The sequence below is a fragment of the Sus scrofa genome, chromosome 3 (assembly GCF_054392235.1).
Source record: "Sus scrofa isolate SSC_HxYL_T2T_F1_AM1 chromosome 3, Sscrofa_HxYL_maternal_Yorkshire_Landrace_v2.0, whole genome shotgun sequence".
Lineage (NCBI taxonomy): Eukaryota > Metazoa > Chordata > Mammalia > Artiodactyla > Suidae > Sus > Sus scrofa.
The window spans coordinates 124,082,299-124,103,137 of NC_139385.1; the positions used below are offsets into that span (position 1 = coordinate 124,082,299).

The 20,839-nt window shown below is 53.4% G+C and overlaps 1 protein-coding gene and 1 long non-coding RNA gene across 3 annotated transcripts; one reads left to right on the forward strand and one right to left on the reverse strand.

Moving 5' to 3' along the window:
• Positions 1-159: 159 nt before the first annotated feature.
• On the reverse strand, positions 160-5,291 carry LOC146404913 (uncharacterized). Its single transcript, XR_002342808.2, has 2 exons — positions 5,116-5,291; positions 160-678 (listed from the first exon to the last, which is right to left on the reverse strand). It is a non-coding gene; the product is annotated as an uncharacterized LOC146404913 (long non-coding RNA).
• A 7,251-nt stretch (positions 5,292-12,542) lies between these two features.
• Positions 12,543-20,589, forward strand: SLC30A3 (solute carrier family 30 member 3). Of its 2 annotated transcripts, NM_001139474.1 has the most exons (8): positions 12,640-12,806; positions 16,338-16,519; positions 16,994-17,140; positions 17,237-17,390; positions 17,954-18,152; positions 18,392-18,497; positions 18,735-18,869; positions 19,767-20,088. In NM_001139474.1, exons 1-8 carry the CDS (start codon positions 12,712-12,714, stop codon positions 19,913-19,915), a joined length of 1,167 nt encoding a protein of 388 aa, NP_001132946.1. In that variant the 5' UTR covers positions 12,640-12,711; the 3' UTR covers positions 19,916-20,088. The 2 variants fall into 2 exon arrangements, with proteins under 2 accessions (XP_084871457.1, NP_001132946.1); XM_085015331.1 differs by lacking the exon at positions 17,237-17,390 and having other exon boundaries at positions 12,543-12,806; positions 19,767-20,589.
• Positions 20,590-20,839: the final 250 nt, after the last annotated feature.

Consider the following 20,839-nt stretch of genomic DNA (forward strand, 5'->3'; position numbering starts at 1 on the left):
ACTGAGCAAGGGCAGGGATAGAACCCGCAACCTCATGGTTCCTAATTGGATTCATTAACCACTGCGCCACGACGGGAACTCCTATCAATCTTCAAATAAATCTCTTTGTTTTCTCTTTAGGGTAGATTCCTAGAAGTGGAATTATTGGGTTGAGGTGAATTTTTTTCTTTTCTTTTTATTTATTTTATTATTACTCAATGAATTTTATTACATTTATAGTTGTGCAGTGATCATCATAACCCAATTTTATAGCATTTCCATCCCAAACCCCCAGCCCACCCCCCCACCCCCAACCTGTCTCCTTTGGCAACCATAAGTTTTTCAAAGTCTGTGGGTCAGTATCTGTTCTGCAAAGTTCACTGTGTCCTTTTTTAGATCCCACATGTAAGTGATAGCATATGATGTTGGTGTCTCACTGCCTGACGAACCTCACTTAGCATGATAATTTCTAGGTCCATCCATGTTGCTGCAAATGCTGTTATTTCTTTCCTTTTATTGGCCAAGTAATATTCCATTGTGTAGATGCACCCCATCTTCTTGATCCGCTCCTCTATCGATGGACATTTAGGTTGTTTCCATGTCTTGGCTATTGTATATAGCGCTGCGATGAATGTTGGAGTACATGTATCTTTTCGATGAATGTTGGAGTACATGTATCTTTTCAAGTCATGGTTTTCTCTGGAAAAGAGAATTTTTTTGAGGCTTTTGATCCGTAGGGCTTTCTTTCCAGAAAGTTAAGTACCACTTTATCTTCTTCATCAATTTACATGCCACCTACAGGACATGAGAGCACTTGTTTCTACTTCCTGTGATCTCCGAGGAGGTTCGTACCACTTATAATTTGCCGCTTCGGTGATACTGCTTTTCGTAATGAAGAAGCACTCAATGGCTCCTAGAGCATGTAACTGAAAGCACCTTATTATTTCAGTCCTGTCTCTCTGTTACTCCTCTTGTGGTTTTTATTAGCCCTTTATTGCCATTCCTTGTGCACATTTACCTCCCCTTCTAGGTTTGAAGTTGTAAATCAGTACTGCACCCCCAAGATGTGAGCCATCTGAGCAAACTAAGGGGTCCATGTACCACAGGCCCAACTGGATTAATTTATTTCTGTAGATCCGTGATCAGTGTAGGGATGAAAATCTCTGATATCACTTAACCCGGCTCACAGGTTCTGGGTTAGATGAGTTTAAGGAGAATCACTTAAAGCAAAGAAGCTGAAGCTGACAATTTTTGGGGGGTTTGTACTGGGCCACATTTCTCTAACTAACTTGCAGCTGTCCATCACTATCATGGAATGACAGAACTAGCAGAAGAGCCCAAGTCAGGTCTTCAGCTAATACTGGGAAGAGGGCAGAAGGCCCTGGAGGTGCAGTGCGCTTACCGTGAACTTCTTACCTCCATCTCCAGGCCCACTGTGGTCTGGCCCTTGCCTCTCCCTCCAACTTTATCAGGTACCACTGGCTTGCTCGCTCTAGTCTCTGCTTTTCTGGAAGGTCTTTGCAGACACCATGCGTCCTCCCTCTCCTCTGCCTGGAGGACTCGGCCCCAGGCTACTTGCATGGCTGACGTCTCATCCTTTGTGGCTCTCAGCTTCATGCCTCCCCAGAGAGGCCTTCTAAATTGAGTTCCACTCCTCTCTCCCCATCTCATAAACATGTTTGCCATGATTTGTGAATACGTAATTTTGTGTGCATGTTGATTTGCTTAAGGTCTGCCTTCACCAGTAGACCGTGAACTCCACGAGGGCAGGAACCTTGTCTGCTTGTTCATCACTGTGTCCCCAGCACCTAGAACCATGCCTGGCTCAAAAATCAGTGAATTAATGAGTCGCTGAATGAGCTATAGCAGAGGGAGCCCTCAGCTGGTCCAGTGGCGGCCCAGAGTTTGGGCCATAACAGGAATTCCCTAGGACAGGTGCAGTTAGCTGGGGAATTGGACAGGACTGCAGAACCCACCTTTCTTCACGTGATCTGAGATAAGACGACACATAGGAGCTCCCGCTATGGCTCAGCAGGTTGATAGCATAATCTCTGTGAGGATGCAGGTCGATCCCTGGCCTTGCTCAATGGGTTAAAGATCCGTGGTTGCCACCAGCTGTGGTGTAGGCCTCAGCTGCAGCTCCAGTTGGATCCCTAGCCTGGCAACTTCCATATGCCACAGGTGCAGCTGTAAAAAGAAAAGAGAGAAGAGACACAGGGGTAAACACTAGCAGGGATCGTTAAGGCTATTCTGGGCTCCTTGATTCTTATTTGTCTTTGTTTTCTTCCAATTCCTAACACTGATCCTGGAGTATTGTCAGTGCTGAATAAATGTGGGTTGGTTGAATGAACAAGTACACTTTTGAGTACCTTTTCAGAAGCATTTTTACGTAGTTGTCTCCTTGGATCCCCACGCCAACCCTGGGAGGCGTTGTGATCAAATCCCTGCTTTATAGACGTGAGCCCGAGAAAGAGGGCAAATTAAGCTCTGAGAAGAGTTTGTAAACATCTTGCCAGAGGCTCCACAATGCTATTACCTCTTATCGCTGCCCTCTGACATTTTAATTAATTCTAATCATAGTTCTTGGCTCTTGAAATAGCCATTATCTTTGTGTCTTCGGAGTGTCTGCTCTGAATGAGATGATATTGCAGCCAGCAGACTGCAGAGATGGCAGTAGAAACAGGCAGGTTGTCCTGGCCTCCCCTGGCCAGGGGCCCTCCACTTGGCCTTCATCTAGAAACAGACCCCTTTTGACTCCATTTTCTCTGCACAAGGTCTCTTCTAACACCCAGCAAAGAACTAGGAAGAGCACACAGGCCAAGAGTCAGAAGCCCTAGATCTTAGTTTTGGCTCTGGCTCTAACAGACTGTGTGATCTTGGGTAAGTCACTTCATCTCTGAGTCTCTTCCCTCTTGGGTATAATCCTGTGCCATTTTATTTTATTTTATTTTTTTTTGTCTTTTTTTTTTTTTGCCATTTCTTGGGCCACTCCTGCGGCATATGGAGGTTCCCAGGCTAGGGGTCCAATCAGAGCTGTAGCCACCGGCCTACGCCAGAGCCACAGCAATGCGGGATCTGAGCCTCCCAGATGGCAACGCTGGGTCCTTAACCCACTGAGCGAGGTCAGGGATGGAACCCGCAGCCTCATGGTTCCTAGTCGGATTCGTTAACCACTGAGCCACGACGGGAACTCCTTGTGCCATTTTATAGGATTGAGGTCAAGACTAAATTAAATTTGGTTGTAAAAATAATAGCGAAACTTTAAAGTACCCATGCTAGAGAAGGATGACCGACTGCAGACTTTTCTGGACTCATTTGCCTTCCCGTCATATCTTGACTCCGTGATCTTAGAAGTTTACTACCTCACAAAGCCATTTGGTCTCTTCTGGAGAAAACCAAGAAGCATCCCTTATTTACCCACAAACAATAAAGTTTTAGTCATATAGCTGGAATGCACACATACAGACAGCAGACACTGGCATATTTATACTCTCAAACATATGCAGTGGGAGAGAGATCATAATTTGTCATACCCAACCCCCAGGTTCTAGGATTGTACAGTTTTTGAGCTGGAAGGGAGCTCAGAGACTTAACTCTCAACCAGTGCCTTCATGTTGTAATTGAGAAAAGTGTGGTCCAGAGAGAAGGATCAATCTGCCCAAGGTCAACCTGTGAGGTCCAGACTAGGTCTTCTGATGCCAAGTTCACTGCCTGTACTGTGACTGCTCCTGGTACACACCAGCTCCCTTCCCACTTTATTTTATTTTATTTTTTTTGTCTTTTTTTTTTTTTTTTTTTTTGCTATTTCTTCGGGCCACTCCCACGGCACATGGAGGTTCCCAGGCTAGGGGTCTAATCGGAGCTGCAGCCACCGGCCTACACCAGAGCCACAGCAATGTGGGATCCGAGCCGCGTCTGCAACCTACACCACAGCTCACGGCAATGCCGGATCCTCAACCCACTGAGCAAGGGCAGGGATCGAACCTGCAACCTCATGGTTCCTAGTCGGATTCGCCAACCACTGCGCCACGACGGGAACTCCCCCACTTTATTAATTCATTTCTTGGCTCAGCCTGTGGCATGTGGAAGTTCCCAGGCCAGGGATCGATCAAATCCAAGCCACAACAGCAGCCTGAGCACCTGCCATGACAATGCTGGGTCCTTAACCCACTGCACCACCAAGGAACTCCTCTCTTCCCACTTTAAAATCCAGGTGTAGAGACAGACCAGAGCTGTAGCTGACATTCGCCTCCTTTCATTGTGATGTCAGGTAAGGTCCTGCTTTCCCTCTCCCTGCTGAAGGTTGTGTACATGTGACCAAAGCACCTCTGGCCCAGTTTGATTGCCTGTCTTCCCCCAGGGCGGACATCTCATGGTGGGAGATAGAGGGCTTCCAGCTAGAAAAGCTGCTTTCTGCCCTGTCCTTTCTGCTCTGCAACCTCAGACTCTGCAGACCTAAGGACAGGCTACTGGGGCCCACCTGCCTTATTTATTTGTTTGTTTGTTTATTTATTTATTTGCAAGCAAGTAAAGTCTTTATTACAGGAAAGCAAATAGCTCCCAGGGCTGCCGGGAGGCGGGAGAAGAGCCCCCCAGGAGGACCACATATTTAATGTGAACAGTGCTGGGCAGGTGTAAATGCCTTGTAACCTTATCGTCATCCTCATTCTTTCTATCCTGGCTCTTCCCGATTTTGTGAAGAGAGGAATTGTTTTTCATTCTGTCTCTGGGAAGACGGGGTAAATCAGGACGCTCCCTCTAAGATTTGGAAATTGTCATTGGTATCCGTCCATCCCCTTTCTACTTCCTTTCCTCAGCCTCTTCGAACCCTATTTTCTCGTCCCTCTACCCAGTGCCCTCTGGCTGCCCAAAACATCTCCCCCAGTGTTCCCCACACAGTCAGGACTCCAAAATTACCCCTCTCACTTCCTTTCCTCTCAACATTTCTAATAAAACAATCACCTCCACACAATGATCTCATCCCTAAGGGTTAGGTGGAAAGCAATCCGATTAAAATGCGGTCATTCAGTTCATAGTCAGAACGACTATTAATACCTCGCCCTCTTAATTCTTACTAACACAAAAGGAATAACTGGCAGGATTTCAGGCCGTATGACTAAATGAAGTGAAAAATACCGGGCTATGTTGTGGGAAGAGATTCTGGGCCTCCAGTCACGTCTTTCCTTTCTCTTCGACTCCACCAGGGTCGTGTCTTTTCAGTTCTGTGGCTCTGCATTATTCGGAGTCTCTTTCTGCATCTCCGATAAGTTTCCTGTCCCCCTGGCTGGCTCCTCTCCTTTCTTTCATCTCCCGATGGTGGATATTCTGTATGGGTTGGTCTTTAACTTCCTATGTTTGCTCCCTCCCCTTGACTTCAGCGAAGCAGTCTGTGGGCACGGCTTCAGCTGGCACTACTCTTCTTGAGCGTGGCTTGGTGTCATCTGCATGCCAGTCTCCCATTGCCTCAAAACCACCCTCTAAAATCTGAGCTCATGACCTTGCCCCCAGACTGGTTGTTCCGCTTGCTTTTCTCTGCGTATGCAGGGCTATCACTCTTTCCAAGATAATGCTGCTCAAACCCCAAACATCAATGGGCTATGGACTCATTATTTTCCCCCGAATTCAGGCCAAAAAATCTTATGAATTTCTTTTTTTCAAAACTGCTCTTTCAGGAATTCCCTGGTGGCACAGTGGATTGAAGGATCTGGTTTTGTGGCTGCTGTGGCATGTGCTTGATCCTGGGCCTAGGAGCTTCCAGATGCCGTGGCATGGCAGGAAAAAAATTGCTCTTTCATTTTCCCCTGCTTTTTAGCTCCCACAGCCTTGAAGCCTCTCGGAGAAAGGATTTCCATGTCACGCTGCCTGTTGTCCTAGCCGCCTATCTGTTGTCCCTACTGCCAGTCTCATGCCAGATACTGCTACCAGATCAGTGTTGGTAAAGCAGTGCTTCCACTGTTACCACTTCTTTGCTCATAGCCTGCAGGTTGCAAAACAGCCCTTTGCATCTGGTAGTGAACCCCACGATTAAACCCCGTGACCCTTCCAAATGCATTGTCCACTACTGCCCTAAAGTAACCCTTCCATGATAATCAGTCTTTTTTTCTCTCCTAAATATTCCTCTCCTTTCTCACCTCTATACCACTGCCCTCACACCACCTCCCCTCACAAACTATCCTTTTAATGAATTGATTCACCTACTCAACACCTATCTCTTCAGCATTGCTCTATGCCTAGTGCCTTGGATACAATGAGAATCGGCTCTCATAGATTATAGCTTAGCGTGGAAGACAGAGTCATTAATATCTTCAACAGATATTTATTAGGTGCTAACATGTTCTAGGGACTATAGCAGCAGACAAAGCAGACAAAAATTTCTGCCGTCATGTAGCTTAAATTCTGGTGAGAGGAGATAAGACAGTAAACAAGAAAAGTAAAATATTCAGTGTGTTAAGTGGTAGTAATTATCGTGGAAAAACATAAAGCAGAGGGTGGAGATGGAAAGTTTGTTAGGGAAGACAGCGATTTTTCTTTTTCTGTCTTTCTTTTTTTCTGGGCTGCACCTGAGGCATATGGCCAGGGATTGAACTTCGTCCTCATGGATACCAGTCAGATTTGTTTCCTCTGAGCCAAGACTGCAATTTTTAAAAGGATAAGCGGAGAGGGCCTGTGAAAGTGATTACCAAAAAAAAAAAAAAAAAAAAAAGAGAGAGGGAGTGGGATGGACTGGGAATGTGGGGTTAATAGATGCAAACTATTGCCTTTGGAATAGATCCTGCTGTGTAGCACTGGGAACTATATCTAGTCACGTATGATGGAGCATGATAATGTGAGAAAAAAATGTATATGGGTATGTGTGACTGGTCCCCTTGCTGTAGAGTAGAAAATTGACAGAACACTGTAAATCAGCTATAATGGGAAAAATAAAAGTCATTATTATAAAAAATAAATAAAAATAAAAACAAATTTCTATTGAGTTCAGAAATAAAAATGACAAAGTTTAAAAAAATTTAAAAATATTATGGTCGCACCCATGACATATGTAAGTTCCCGGGCCAGAGATTGAATCCATGCCCAGCTGTGACCTATGCTACAGCTGTGGCAATGCCAGATCCTTTAATCTTCTACCCCAGGCCAGGGATCTGACCTGAACCTCTGCAGCAACCCAAGCTGCTGCAGTTGGATTCTTAACCCACTGTGCCATAGTGGGAACTCTGACTGCTATTTGAGTCAAGACCGGAAGCATGTCCTTAGGTGAGTCCTGACGCCATTTGGCAGAGTGTATTATAGATAAAGAGATGAGTAAATGCAAAGGCCCTGGGGTGGGAATATACCTGGTGTGTTTTAGGGCTACCTGCACAAAGGCAGAATGGCCGAGGAGAGTAGTATGAAATGAGATCAGAGGGTGCTGGATTTCATAGGGTTCTGCAGGCCAGTGGAAGGCCTTTGGCTGATACTGAGTGAGATGGAGGGTGATGACATCTGGCCTAGCTGCCTAGCCCGGATTGAGGAGAGACTGTAGGGGCAACAAAAGAAGAAAAAGTTAGATGACCTGGGAGGCTGACGCCATGATCAACAAGGCAGATGATGGTGGTTTCAGCAAGGATGGGAGCAGGATTTGCTGACAGATTGGATGTGGGGTAAAGATAGAGAAGTCAAGGATGGCTCTAAGGTTTCTGGTCTGAGCAAATGCAAGGATGGAGTTCTGTGTTCTGACATGGGAGGACAGCTGCTGGAAGGTTTGAGATGGGGTGACGATCAGGAGCTCAATTTTAGATGAAGCCTGAGATGCCTATTAGACATTAAAGAAGAGAGGTCAAGCTGACATTTGGGAATATGAGTTTGGGGTTCAAGTGAGAGATCTGAGAATCATCATCGTATAAGAAGCCATGTTTTAAAAGTTTTATTTTATATTTATTTATTTGTCTTTCTCTCTTTTTACGGCTGCACCCACTGCATAAGGAGGTTCCCAGGCTAGGGGTCCAGCTGTAGCTGTAGCCACCAGCCTACACCAGGGCCACAGCAACGTGGGATCTGAGGCGCGTCTGCGACCTACACCACAGCTCACGGCAACACCAGATCCTTAACCCACTGAGCAAGGCCAGGGATCAAACCTGCACCCTCATGGATGCCAGTGAGGTTCATTAACCTCTGAGCCACAATGGGAACTCCAAATTATTTATTTATTTATTTATTTATTTATTTTGTGTTTTTGCCATTTCTTGGGCTGCTCCTGCGGCACATGGAGGTTCCCAGGCTAGGGGTCGAATAGCAGCTATAGCCGCTGGCCTACGCCAGAGCCACAGCAACGCAGGATTCGAGCCGCGTCTGCGACCTACACCACAGCTCACGGCAACGCCGGATCGTTAACCCACTGAGCAAGGCCAGGGATCGAACCTGCAACCTCATGGTTCCCAGTCAGATTCGTTAACCTCTGAGCCATGACGGGAACTCCAAATTTTTTTTTAAACAGAAAGTTTCAAACACATGCAAAACCAGAATAGTACAATGATCCGCCATGTACCCATCACCCAGCTTTGACAGTCATTGCTTTCTGCTGTTTCTACGTAGTATTTAAAGCCTTGAGACTGGATGGTATCTCCATGGGAGTGAGGGTAGAGAGGTAAGAGCAGACAGTGGCCAAGTCCTGGACTATTTCAGCATTAAAAGGTTGGGAAAATGAGGAGGAGCTGCTAAGGAGACTGAAAGGAAGCAGTCAAGGAAACAGGAACAGAACCAGATTATGGTATCCTGGAAGCCAAGTGGAGAAACACTCTCCAAGTAACAATTTAATTACAGTCGGATAAGTGCTAAGGAAGAAGAAGTGTGCGGTGAGGATGCGTAACTTACACTGGCCTGGTTTGGGGGCGGGGGGGTGTTCAGGGAAGGCTTCCCTGAGGAGGTGACATTCAAGCTGCAGCCCTCCTTCATCCTATCTATCTCCAACTTAAAGCCTGCTTCTTCCATCCTGCTTCTACTCTGCCAATCAGCTCCTCCTTTCTGGAATGGCTTTTTGGAGGACTGTGTACCAGGCCTTACAGTGTCCGGAGGACGCATGGTGAGAAGGATATAACACCTGTCTTCAGGGAGCTCATACTCTCGCGAAGAGACTGACAAGCCAGTGATTTTGTTACAGGGTGGTTGAGTACTACTGCCACCTAAGCACAGTGAGCCTTGAGAGCACCAGGGAGGGGCACATAACTTCCCCAAGGGCTGGGCAGGGCGGGAGTGGGGGGAGTCAGGAAAGGCTTTCTGGGGGGTAACACCTCTGCACCTACCCTTCAGCCTGGCTTAGACCTTTCAAGTGTTAACCCTTGCCCACGGCTTGGATTCCACTTCCTGCCTGAGCTCTCTGGCCCAGACTAAATCCTGACCTCAGCACTGGGCTTGGCTCTCCTTCTCCCCCAAGATGAGCTGGTGCAGCCTGGGTTCCCCCTTCTGACCTATCATCCTCTGCTCTTGCTCTGGAATCTGCAACTGACTTGTCCTCCCTCGAACAGCCAGGGCTTTCTGCCTCCACAACACCTTTGGGACTAAGAGTGGCCTAAGGACTCACCTTAGGGGAAAACAGGTATCTGAAGAAGGAGTAAGAGCATGTGGGTAAATCAGTAACTAAAAACCGCAGGATAGAAATCTCTTGGAGTTCCTGTCGTTGCTCAGTAGTTAATGAATCCGACTAGGAACCATGAGGTTGGGGGTTTGATCCTTGGCCTTGCTCACTGGGTTAAGGATCCGGCATTGCCGTGAGCTGTGGTATAGGTCGCCGACACGGCTCAGATCCCACGTTGCTGTGGCTCTGGCATAGGCCAGCAGCTACAGCTCCAATTAGACCCCTAGCTTGGGAACCTCCATATGCTGCAGGTGCAGCCCTAGAAAAAGGAAAAAAAAAAAGAAAGAAAAATATCTCTTGCAATCAAGTCAAAGCCAGGAAGGGAGAGAACACGCTTATCTTGATCACCAGGAATCCCCAACTAGGATAGCAAAGTGGATGGCAGGAAATAAATGTTCAGCAAATGTTGAATGCATAGTTCTTAGCCTAAGCTGACCTTCTAACTCCTGCTCGGTATCCTAGCTCCTGTCCAGGTGCAGAACGCCTTCCTCATACCTGGCATTCAAGAGGACCCTTTGCAAAGATTTTCATAGGGTCACTTGATGGTTCTTTGAAAAACAGGTTTGACCTGTTTCACTACCAGGCTTGTCTTATATAAATTTCCAAGCAAAAAACAAACCAAACTCCCTGCTATTGCTCTCTGCTTCCAGAGGCAGCTCATTCCAAGGCCAAGGAGCTGAGGCAAAGGGCAGCCCATTTGCTCCGAAGCCACTTTCCCTTCCTGCCTTCTCGATCCTCACCCGGGGACAGCGGTGGGGCGGGTATGTGCCAGCGTCTGCGCCCCCTCCCTGGCACCCAGGGACTGTCCGTCCCCAGGGGCTGCCCAGGAAGGGAAATCCCGGAGGAAGCCATTGTTGTCATTATCACATCCTCTATTGTCGTCGTCGGCTGAAGCATGCCTAGAAGCCCCTTTCTCGCCTAGGGTCCCGGAGTGCCTATTTCCAGCTCGTTCTACGAGGCCGCTTTGGGCAGGGCTCCCGCAGCCGCGCCCTGGAGGGAGCAGTGGCTCTCGCGTCACAGCTCCAAGGCTCTCAGAATTGGCAAAGCCCCAGACCTGGTGCGGAGGGAGCTTCGAAAACCGACGGCGCCAGGCCGGACGGGCCAGGTCCCTGGCACAGGCGAACGGGGACCCGAGTTGCACCCCAGCTCTGACGGGGACCAACAAGGTGACCTTGGCTGGTGGCTTCCTCTTTCGCAAATTCAGTTTGCCCTCCTATAACCGGAGAAGGAGCTGAGGCCCCATGCCTCTAGGGAGAGTGTGGGGGGGGAGCCCCCCCCAACTCTCGCTCTCTTGTTGGGCGAGGACTTTGGGCTGGGCCCTGGGCGGGGAGCTGGGCGGAGAGTGCGGAGGAGAGGCTAACGGGTGCCCGGTGCAGGGCGTGGGTGGAGGCGCTGCGCCTAAGCGCGCGCAGACCCTTTCGTTCTTCCGCTCCGCACGGCTCCCCGGCGCAGTACGATCCCTCAGTACACGCCGCCCGCAAACCTTGGCACCAGCCGCACTCTCCCCCGCCGGAACAGCCAGCCCGCCGCCCAGCTTGCCTAATCCGTTCAAACCTCACCTCCTCCGCGAAGCTCTCCCGGGTTAACCCCATCACTTCCAACCACTCTGGCGCTTACTCCAGGTTTTTTGGTTGGTTTGTTTTTGGAAGTGCGCACGCAGTCTCATTGTTTGGAAAAACAATGTTAGGGGTAGATGCCTATCGCCAGAACCCTACATTCATTCTGAAGGCTATTCTGAAGCCCTGTGTATTCTGAAGGGTGCGACTGAAGTGTTTCGCCTGAGCTAAGTAACCACTCCCACTCCACGCTTCCCCATCCGTGTTCACTCTTTCTCCTCCTCCTACGGATCTTCCTCTTTAGAGTGTCACAGCTTGGAGTGCACAATCCAATCACCACCCCATTTTCATTCTATATTGGCAGCAGGTGTGAGGGGCAGCGACCATTGAGCATTTGAAGCTCTGACTCCAGGCTCAGTCACCGACTTTGCTGTAAGTCCCTCCTAACCCCGGGCCTTAGTTAGAATGAGGCAAAATGAGGTAATGCTCAGGAAGGTGCTCCAGGTTTGGAGGGAAGGAATCACCGATAACAAGCCGAACGCAGCCTCCTTCAGTGAACTTGGGGCTTGTGACCCCAGAGAGGGGACACGCTCTTCCCTCCGGCTGCCCCGGCCTTTGAGTGACAACACGGTAGCGCGCGCTGTCTCCAGGCTCCAGTGCGGCGCCCTGAACCGAGGAGGGAGAGAGGATGGGGTTCCAGTACCAGCCCTTTATTCACTGGTCTCATGACATTGGACACTTCTTCCTCTAAGACTCAGTTTACTCGCCGGAAAAATAGGGATAATTACAAAGGAGAGCAAGAAGCTTTTTGTCACTCCATCTTTCTGTAAATAAATAAATAAATAAAATAATGAGCTGTACTGTATGTGGCTGCAGAATACTCTCGAATGCCGACCCCACATCCTCCACAGAGGGGTTTCTGGCCGGAGTCCCTGTAGTTCTCCCGGATGTGTCACACTGCTCTCCCCGCATTCTTTCGGGTTCTCTCCTCCACACCTGTTTCTGCCTCCGTGTAGGGGGCTGGTTCCCTGAGGTGACGGGTGACAGGGCGGGGGACGCCCTGGAGCGGACCTGCACCGGGCGGGGTCCCTTTGGGCGAAGATGGGTCGGCAGGTCCCCAGGATTGAGACGCTCAGCCGGGAACCGGTGGGCGGGGCTTGGGTGGGGCGGGGCTAGTCCGCCCAGGAATGGGGCTATGGAGATTAGGGGTGCTCTAGAACCCGGCGGGGAAGCGCAGGGCTCCCACCGCCTCCACCTGGCTCTGGCTGGGGAAAATGGGTCTTTGGCTCTGGGGGCGGGGCTCCGGGGCGGGGCTTGGGCGTGGGGGGGAGAGGCCGAGGGGCCTGGAGGCGGGGCTTGAGGAGCTCGCCCCACGCGGGGCGGGGCTCCAGCAGCCGCGGGATCTGCAGTTCGGACTCCCAGCGCCACAGTCGCCGCAGTTCCTTCCACTCTGGTGGCCCCGCGGCCGTGAGGGGATCCCGGGGGTCGGCTGGCCGCTCGGACTTGGCTCGGGATCGGCCCCGCCTCTCCCTCCCTCACTGGGGCCTAGACGGCCGGGGCCGCGGGGAAATGGAGCCCTCTCCCACCGCTGGGGGCTCGGAGACCACTCGCCTGGTGAGCCCCCGAGACCGTGGCGGCATTGGTGGCGGCCTGCGTTTGAAGAGGTAGGACAGACCTGCGTCGGCCCTCGGCCGCGGGGCGCCACGCTTCTGCCTTCCGTCCATTTCGTTGTCTCTCTCGGCGCGGCCCCAGCTGGCCGCCCCAGGTCACCGCGACCCCCTCGGCTTTGCGGCGCTGGGCTCTGGCCCCTCTGGCCGCACAGAGACCCCTCCAACCTGCCCGACCAGTCCGGACCTCCGCCGCTCACCAGCCCGCTCTGCCTCCTCCCGGCCGCCCCTTTCTCCAGATCCTAGGAAACGGTCCCCCGGCCCGCCCCCTAAGCCTCCTGACCCCTGGGCCGCCCCTGCCGCGTCTGACTTCCCCGCGAGCGATGCCCCTCCGTCGGGCCGGAGTCCGCGCCAGGTGCCCCGAAGTACGCATTGCTCCGGGGCCCTGGCGGTGGGAGCCCCTCGCCGCCTGGGCTTCGCAGCCCCATCTGCAGGCCCCTGGCCCTCCCCTCCGCGCGCCCGGGGTCGGGGCGCCCTCACCAGCACCGCCAGCCGTGGGCACCCGGGCACAGGATGGGGCCGGGCCCCGCGGCGGGTCTTCCAGCCTCCTGGGGGGGCGGGCGGCTGCGGGGAAGCGAGGGGGCGGCAAGGAAGGAGCAGGTGCGGTCTGGGCGGCGGGGGTATTCCCGGCTCCGCACAGACGGGGCCGGGGGCGGCGAGGTGTGAAATGAGGAGCTCCGAGCGGTCGGGACAGCGGGCCGGGGGCGGCCGGAGGACCGCCTCCGCGTCCCGCCGGCCGCCCGCGCCCGGCGCCCGCTGCCTCTGTCCGCCTTGTCCCCACTCTGGGCCGCACCAGGCCCTCCCTGGCCATCTCCGCTGGCCATTTTGTCTGCTGGCCCACCGTCCGTTTATCTCGGGAATTTGAAAGGGTCTCCGGCTTTTTCTCTTTCCTCATTTGTCCCAATCTTTCCTGTTCCCTTCGACCCCTCTCCTTTTGTCTCTGATGTGGTGCCTCTGGATTTCTTTCTCTTTTCCTGGGTGGGGGAGGTAAACCTGGGCGGGTAGGAGAGTGGATGGGCAGAAGGAAGGGGAGACTTCCCATCAGACCCTCCCCCCCCCCACCCCCCCGGGCGGAGAGCTGCAGACGGGGGCAGCTTGTGGGGGCTCCAGGCGTGGTCCTAGCATCTCTTCACTTCCTTTTGACTCTGCTTCAGGCCAGGCTCCCCTCTCTGCATCTCCCCTCTACCCCACTCAATAGTATTTGTTGTTGGGGGGGGTTGGTCAGAGGACCAGGGAGAGAAAACTGCCCTTTTCCCTAAACAGCAGGTAGTGGGCCCCCCCATCCACACACACCCACACAGCAACAATGAAGCTTCCTTAGTGCCCAATTAATGCAGAACAAAAGGGAGCAGCCTGTTGATGGGTGGCTACCTTCATGCCTGGCTGCACTGTGTCTTACCGGCCAGGGAAGGCATCTTGCCCACTGCCCCAAAAGCCAGTCATCCTCTCTTTGCTCTTCAGACCTGCATCTCTGACTCCCAGGTTATCTTCGCTCTCATATGACCATTAGTCACCAAATCCTGCAGTAGTTTCTGGAAGAAGCTCTTCCCTACCTACCTGCCCCTCCTCTAAAATTCTGCGCAAGGAGCCTCTGGCCTGGTCTGTTCTGGACTTCTCCACCTCCTCCCCTCTCTTCCTCCCAGACCAGAACAGCAGCAAGGTCATCCATCTCATGGCTCAAGAAAGATTAAATCAGTGTGTCTCCCTTGATGTTCCTTTGAGCCCATCACTCTCCTCCTTAGCCCTTCCCCTGGTTTCTCACGCTTAACCTCCAAGCTGCCTGTCTTGTCCTTGTCATTCCATGTGTCTGGAGCCCCTTTCTCTACCTAGGTCTTATCATAAACCTTTTGCCCCCTGTGAAGTTCTCATTTCCATTAGAGTTGGTCACTCCTTCCCCTGTGCTCCCAAAGCCTTTGTTTATACCCCTCCCAGCTCCAGCTTCCCCTTGCATTTGTGACACATCTGTCTCTCCCACCAGACCGGGCTTCAGTATGTGTGCACTGCCTCGTGCATCTCACAGAAGGACGAGGATGGGCTTCAAAACCACCCTCATCTCCCATCACCTCTGGGAACACACCTGCAATCATACACACCCAGATTCTAAGGCTTGCAAGGGAATTCCCAGAAGCAAATCTACCTGCCAGCACTTGAATTTTCCCGAGGAGCACCAAATGTGCCCCCACCTCCCTCACACCTGAATTCACCCACTTGGCAGAGCTTTCCTCAACCAGAAGGCCCCGGGCACCCCTCCCCACTTGACTGCTGTGATCACATTTCTGTCTGGAGCCTTCATTTTCTTCTTGTCACACCTCCATGAGTATTTCTAGGACTCCTTTTCTATTTAGGTCCTTTATGCTGTGGAAGGTTCTGTGCTCCCTGGGGTTCAGGTTGGGTAGTAGTGGGGGTGAGAAGTAGGCCAGAATGGACCTCAAACTCAGTCAGCCTGAGCTCAGCCTCTAGCATCTCCAGGTGAGGCCCCCTGGCTCCATTCATTTGTCAAGGGAGGCTTATGGCACCTGCGGGAAGGGGGCCTCTGCTGGGTGCCCATGTTCAGGCCGCGGTCCAGCTAACATGTGGCAGACTCCCCATCTAGCGCATCTCCCGCTACCACCCCAGCCACAGCAGTCTGCACTCGCTCTTCCCCATGACAACCCAGCTCTGGAATCTGGCCATGAGTTCTCGGTGCCAGGAACTTCAGACTTTTTGGGTCCCAACATTCTACTCCTCTCTTAAAGCGCCACGTTCAGCTGCATGTCTAGAGAGGGAAAGTGGAGGACCGGGCGTGCAGGCAACGGGATGTAGGTCTGGGAGGGAGGCACCAAGGTCACGGCCACAGGCCGAGCCCCACTCCTTTCACGTGACCCCCCGCTCATATTGCCTTGGCCTGGTGCCTCCTCTCTAGCAAAACCCCTCCCATTCTTCTAGGCCTTTCTCAGGAGCCTCCTTCAGTTGTTTCCCCAATTTCCTCAGGTCTATCCCTCTGTCAGAGCCCTGAAACCCTTTGTTTTAACTGCTCTAAGGCCACAGCTCCCTTCTGCCTCTCATAGTGTTTAGGTACACATTTGTCTTCTTCACCAAAGGCTCCCAGAAAGGGTTTCCTGCTCATTGTGTGTTCCTGGCGGTACCTGTCAAAATGGATTGATTTGGCTGGAGTCTCCTCTCCGCTGGGTGGGCCTCTAACCAGCTGTGTGGCCTTCGTAAGCCCCTCTCCCTCTCTGAGCCTCACGCTTCTAATTCTTTAATAAATGGTGGACCAGACCATCTCTCAGGTGCTTTCCGGGTGTGCCGTGAGATTCTCTGGCTCTGTATACGATGTGAGCAGGGAGGCTGGGACTTGAGTTGTCTCTTTAGCCCCCATCTGTCCTGTGGCCCTCCGTCCACAAGGTTCCCGGGTTTGACCAGGCCTTGGGAAAGGAGAGAGAGAGATTCGACATCGCTGAAGCCAGTCTGGGGGACCCAGGACCTGGGAGTGAGGAGCAGGTGAGCCCACAAGCCAGGCCCTGGGCTGAACTGGGTTGCCCGCCTCAGTCTCTTCACAGAGGCCTCAGAGCCCGTCCCCGAGGAGCCCAAACCCACAGAGATGTCCTTCCAGCACTGCCACAAGGACCCCCTGCCCCAGCCGGGTCTCACCCCTGAGAGGCTGCAGGCGCAGAGGCAGCTGTGCGCCGCCTGTGCTGTGTGCTGCGTCTTCATGGCCGGGGAGGTCGTCGGTAAGTCGGAAAGCAGCTCCTCCAACCCCATCCTCCGGACACCTGCCGAAGCCACTTTCCAGCCAGAGTCCCAGGGACATTCCTGGGTGGAGATGCCGAGAAGATGAGGGTGGCCGGGACGGGGGCGCTGGGTGCCGGGGACTCAGGCAGGGGGAGAGGGTGACAGGCAGCACCCAGGGGATTCAGGGCAAGGGCTGGGCGAGGGCTGGCTTCTCCGTATGAACCGGTCTTTAAGAAGCCCTACTTTCTTGTTATTACGATATGTTATTATAGAAAAACTAGAAAACTGGATGAGTGCAAAAACAAAAAAACAAAACAAAAACAAAACAAAACAAAACCTATGTGTAATCCCATCAGCAGAGAACAATTGCAGGGCATGTTTGGTCTATATCCCCCCATCTCTTTTTCACGCCTCCATAACCACGATGTTGTTTTCTGAATGGAAACGGGCCACACATTGATTTCCCCTTGCAGGTGGGTATTTGGCGCACAGCCTGGCCATTATGACCGATGCAGCCCACCTGTTGGCAGACGTGGGCAGCATGATGGGCAGCCTCTTCTCCCTTTGGCTCTCTACCCGTCCAGCCACCCGCACCATGACCTTTGGCTGGCACCGTTCAGGTAAGGCCTCTGCGTGGCCCGATGACCCTCCTGCCTTGCCAGAGGGTACCTGTCAGGGTCCCGGGCCGCCCTCTGATAGCTTGTCTCCCCCTGCAGAGACTCTGGGGGCTCTGGCCTCTGTGGTCTCCCTCTGGATGGTCACTGGCATCCTTCTGTACCTGGCTTTCATCCGCCTGCTGCACAGCGACTACCACATCGAGGGGGGTGCCATGCTGCTGACCGCCAGCATCGCAGTCTGTGCCAATCTGCTGTACGTCCCAGTATGGAGCAGGCACCCGTGGGATACAGGGCGAGGGGGCCTCCTCCAGGACGGAGGGCTGGCTCTCCCGACAGACACACAGCTTGTACCCACCGTTCTCGTCTGTCTGCCCTGGGGAGGCCTGAGGAGGGACTGGAGGAGTAGAGACCTAGGATTCAGAGTCCCCAGACCTTGCTAAAGGCCTGCCGTGTACTGTCCGCTCTGCTGGGAGCTGTCATCAGCACTGACTCAATTAAAGCTTGCAACCACCCCCGCGGGGTAGGTGGTGTCACACCTAGTCCACAGTTAACGAAACGGATTCCACGAGGTGACTTGACCAGGGCCTATAGCTGTTTCAGTAGCCGGGCCAGGATCTGAATCCACAGCTCTGGCACCGAGTCTTCTTGCCCCCAGGGTGCACCGTGTGTCTCTCCTGGACAGTAGTGTCTTTTTCCTGGGGCTGGGCAGATAGGTGGAGAAAGGGCTCTGGGGGAGGTGAGAGAAGGAGGTGTGGAGATGGGCGGAGGAGGCTGGGAGCAGGCTGCCTGGGCTGAGCTGCTCTGCTTCCCCCTCAGAATGGCCTTTGTGCTGCACCAGGCTGGGCCCCCCCACAGCCACGGGTCTAGGGGGGCAGAGTATGCACCGCTGGAGGAGGGGCCTGGGGAGGCCCTGCCCCTGGGGAACACCAGCGTCCGGGCGGCCTTTGTGCATGTGCTGGGGGACCTCCTGCAGAGCCTTGGGGTGCTGGCTGCCTCCGTCCTCATCTACTTCAAGGTACCGTCCATGCGAGCCTGCCCCAGCCTTCCTCCCCTAACTCCGCACCCCAGCTCCTCCTTCCCGGACCCCTAGCACCCACCTCCTCCAGTTCCCAGCTCCCCAGGACTCCTGGGTCCCCCCCACCCTGGTCCCCCACCTGCAGTAGTGTGTTCCCAGGTCCTGTTTTGTCTAGGACACCCCTAAGGCTTCCTCTGAAAATCCCCCAATTCCTAGGCGTGGGGCTTTTCTCTCTACAGCCTCAATACAAGGCAGCTGACCCCATCAGCACCTTCCTCTTCTCCATCTGCGCCCTCGGATCCACCGCTCCCACCCTCCGAGACGTTCTCCGCGTCCTCATGGAAGGTGAGTCAGGCACCGCTGCTCCCCACCCTCCAGGGCCCTCTCCGACCTCTCTCCGGGGCTGCGGGCCCCACTTTTCTCTGCAGACAGTGGGGAGAAGGCCTCTTGCTGGGAGGAGGATTCAGAGATGGGGTGAACAGCGAGCATCCGTAGAGCAGCGTCGCAGGCCCAGGGAGGTGGGGTCCTGACCTCTGGGCAGGAGCGGCCTTGGAAACAAGGTGTGGTGGGTGCTGCTTGCAGGTACCCCCCGAAGTGTGGGGTTCGAGCCTGTGCGAGATACCCTGTTGTCAGTGCCAGGAGTCCGGGCAACCCATGAGTTGCACCTGTGGTCCCTCACGCTCACCTACCACGTTGCCTCTGCACACCTGGCCATCGGTGAGTCCACAGCGGCCCCGGCCGGGCCCTTCCGGGAAACATGTCCCCTTCCCCTCCCACCCTCCATGCCTAGAAAGATGGTCTGAATTCCCGGGATTTTTTTCTGTCTCTTTGGCTTTCTCGGTCTCTGTCTCTTGTCTCTCTCTCTCAATCTCTTTCGTGCATGTTGGAGGCAGGAGAGGCCTCACCGTCTCTGAATTAGCGCAGGGAGCCAGCAGCCCTTTCAGAGACCACGAGTCCCTACAGGTCTGGTGACGGGGCAGAGTTAGGTAAATTAGGGCTCCTCCACGCAGTGGGGTATCATGTAACTATTAAAAATGATGACTATGAAGACTGTATGGCAACTCGGAAAAATGTTTATGGTATGAGGCGAAGAGAAAAAAAGCTGAATATAAAATTATAGCTACATTATGATTCAACTATTTAAAATATATATGGTGACTCATGAGCTGACAAAGGATTTTTGAGTTTCTTCCAGATGCAAGAAGCAATCAGAGACATGCAATTTGGATGCCAAAAATATTATATTTTGTAGGGTTTTTGATGGTAACTCTAGAGGGACAATGGGACCAGCATATTTAACATCTGGATTGTCCTGGAAAAGGGGGTGGTATGGCTGCGGAAGTGCACAGCTGTATAGTGGTACTCAAAGAGCAGAGAAGCCTAGAAAAATAAGAACAGTTGAGTGTGTTGGCCTGGTCAATCAGGGATGAGTCTCTCCCAGCTTTTCTTTGACCGGTTTACGCTGTTCCTACAATACCGAGAGAAAATAAAGCTTCCCGTTCAATGCTTTCATGCGTGCGAGCCCCTGGGTCCCCCTTCACCCATCCTTATCTGGGCCCCTGCCTGATTCCTGACTCCCCTGGGAACCTGCTGCCTCTTATCACTCCCCCGCAGACTCCACAGCTGACCCCGAAGCTGTCCTGGCTGAAGCCACATCCCGGCTCCACTCCCGGTTTGGATTCTCCAGCTGTACCCTGCAGGTCGAGCAGTACCAGCCCGAGATGGCCCAGTGCCTGCGCTGCCGGGAGCCCCCCCAAGCCTGAGCCACGGCCCCACCTGCCTCCCCCCACTGCCAGGCCCCTGGCTCAGCCTTGGACTCTCAGCACCTGCCTCCCTGCTCACGGAGAAGTGGCAGAGCTGGGCCTGCACCCTTCCTCCCTCCCCGCTTCCACCTGCCGACCCCCCAGCCCCAGTGGGCAAGACCAGAGTGTGTGTGGGGCGTGGGCCCGGAGTCAGGCTGAACAGGGAACTCAGAGCAGTGGGGGGGTGTAGAAGTCCCGCGGTCCCCGCTCCCTGTGGTCTGGGGAGGCCCCAGTGTCCTTTCCGTGCAGTTCATTATTTGTTGTGTGGCAGGCTGGCTGGGAGCATCTGCCTGTCTGTGTGCTGTTGGTGTGCCTATGCCTGGGGGAGGTCAGCAGGGGCCCCCTCCCCACGTGGCCCTCGCTCTGTCTATGCAGGAGCCCCAAAGCCCGCACTTTGTCCGTGTGTTCTAGCCCTGTGGTTTTGTGTCTCTGTGTGCGTGTGTTTCTTGGTGCTGTGGCCTATGCTATGGTCTCTGTGCCTGTGTGGCTGTGCTATGGTCTCTATGAGTCTGCACCATCCACGTATCCATCTGGGGTCTGTCTGTCCATCCCTCTGTTGGTGCTGTGCCCTCGGCTATTCCAGGGAGAGGGAGGACTCCGCCGCAGCTCCGCCAATAAACCCGCGTCAAACTGCATCTTTCAGCTCCTGTGCCGAATCCTCAGAAGGGGGAAAGGGACTACTGGGTCACGTGGGAACTGATAGAATCACCCCTCAGCGGGTGGCCTTCCACTGCGCCCCAGCCCCCTTCCCAGCCCCTCGGGTAGTCATTCCGATGTAGGCTGGAACCTGCCAGGCCCTTTACTACCTTCCCCTGCTTCGCCTGAGCTCGAGCCAGGGTCCTTGGCTCAGGGAGATACCCAGGCATCCTGGGCTTGGTTGTAGGG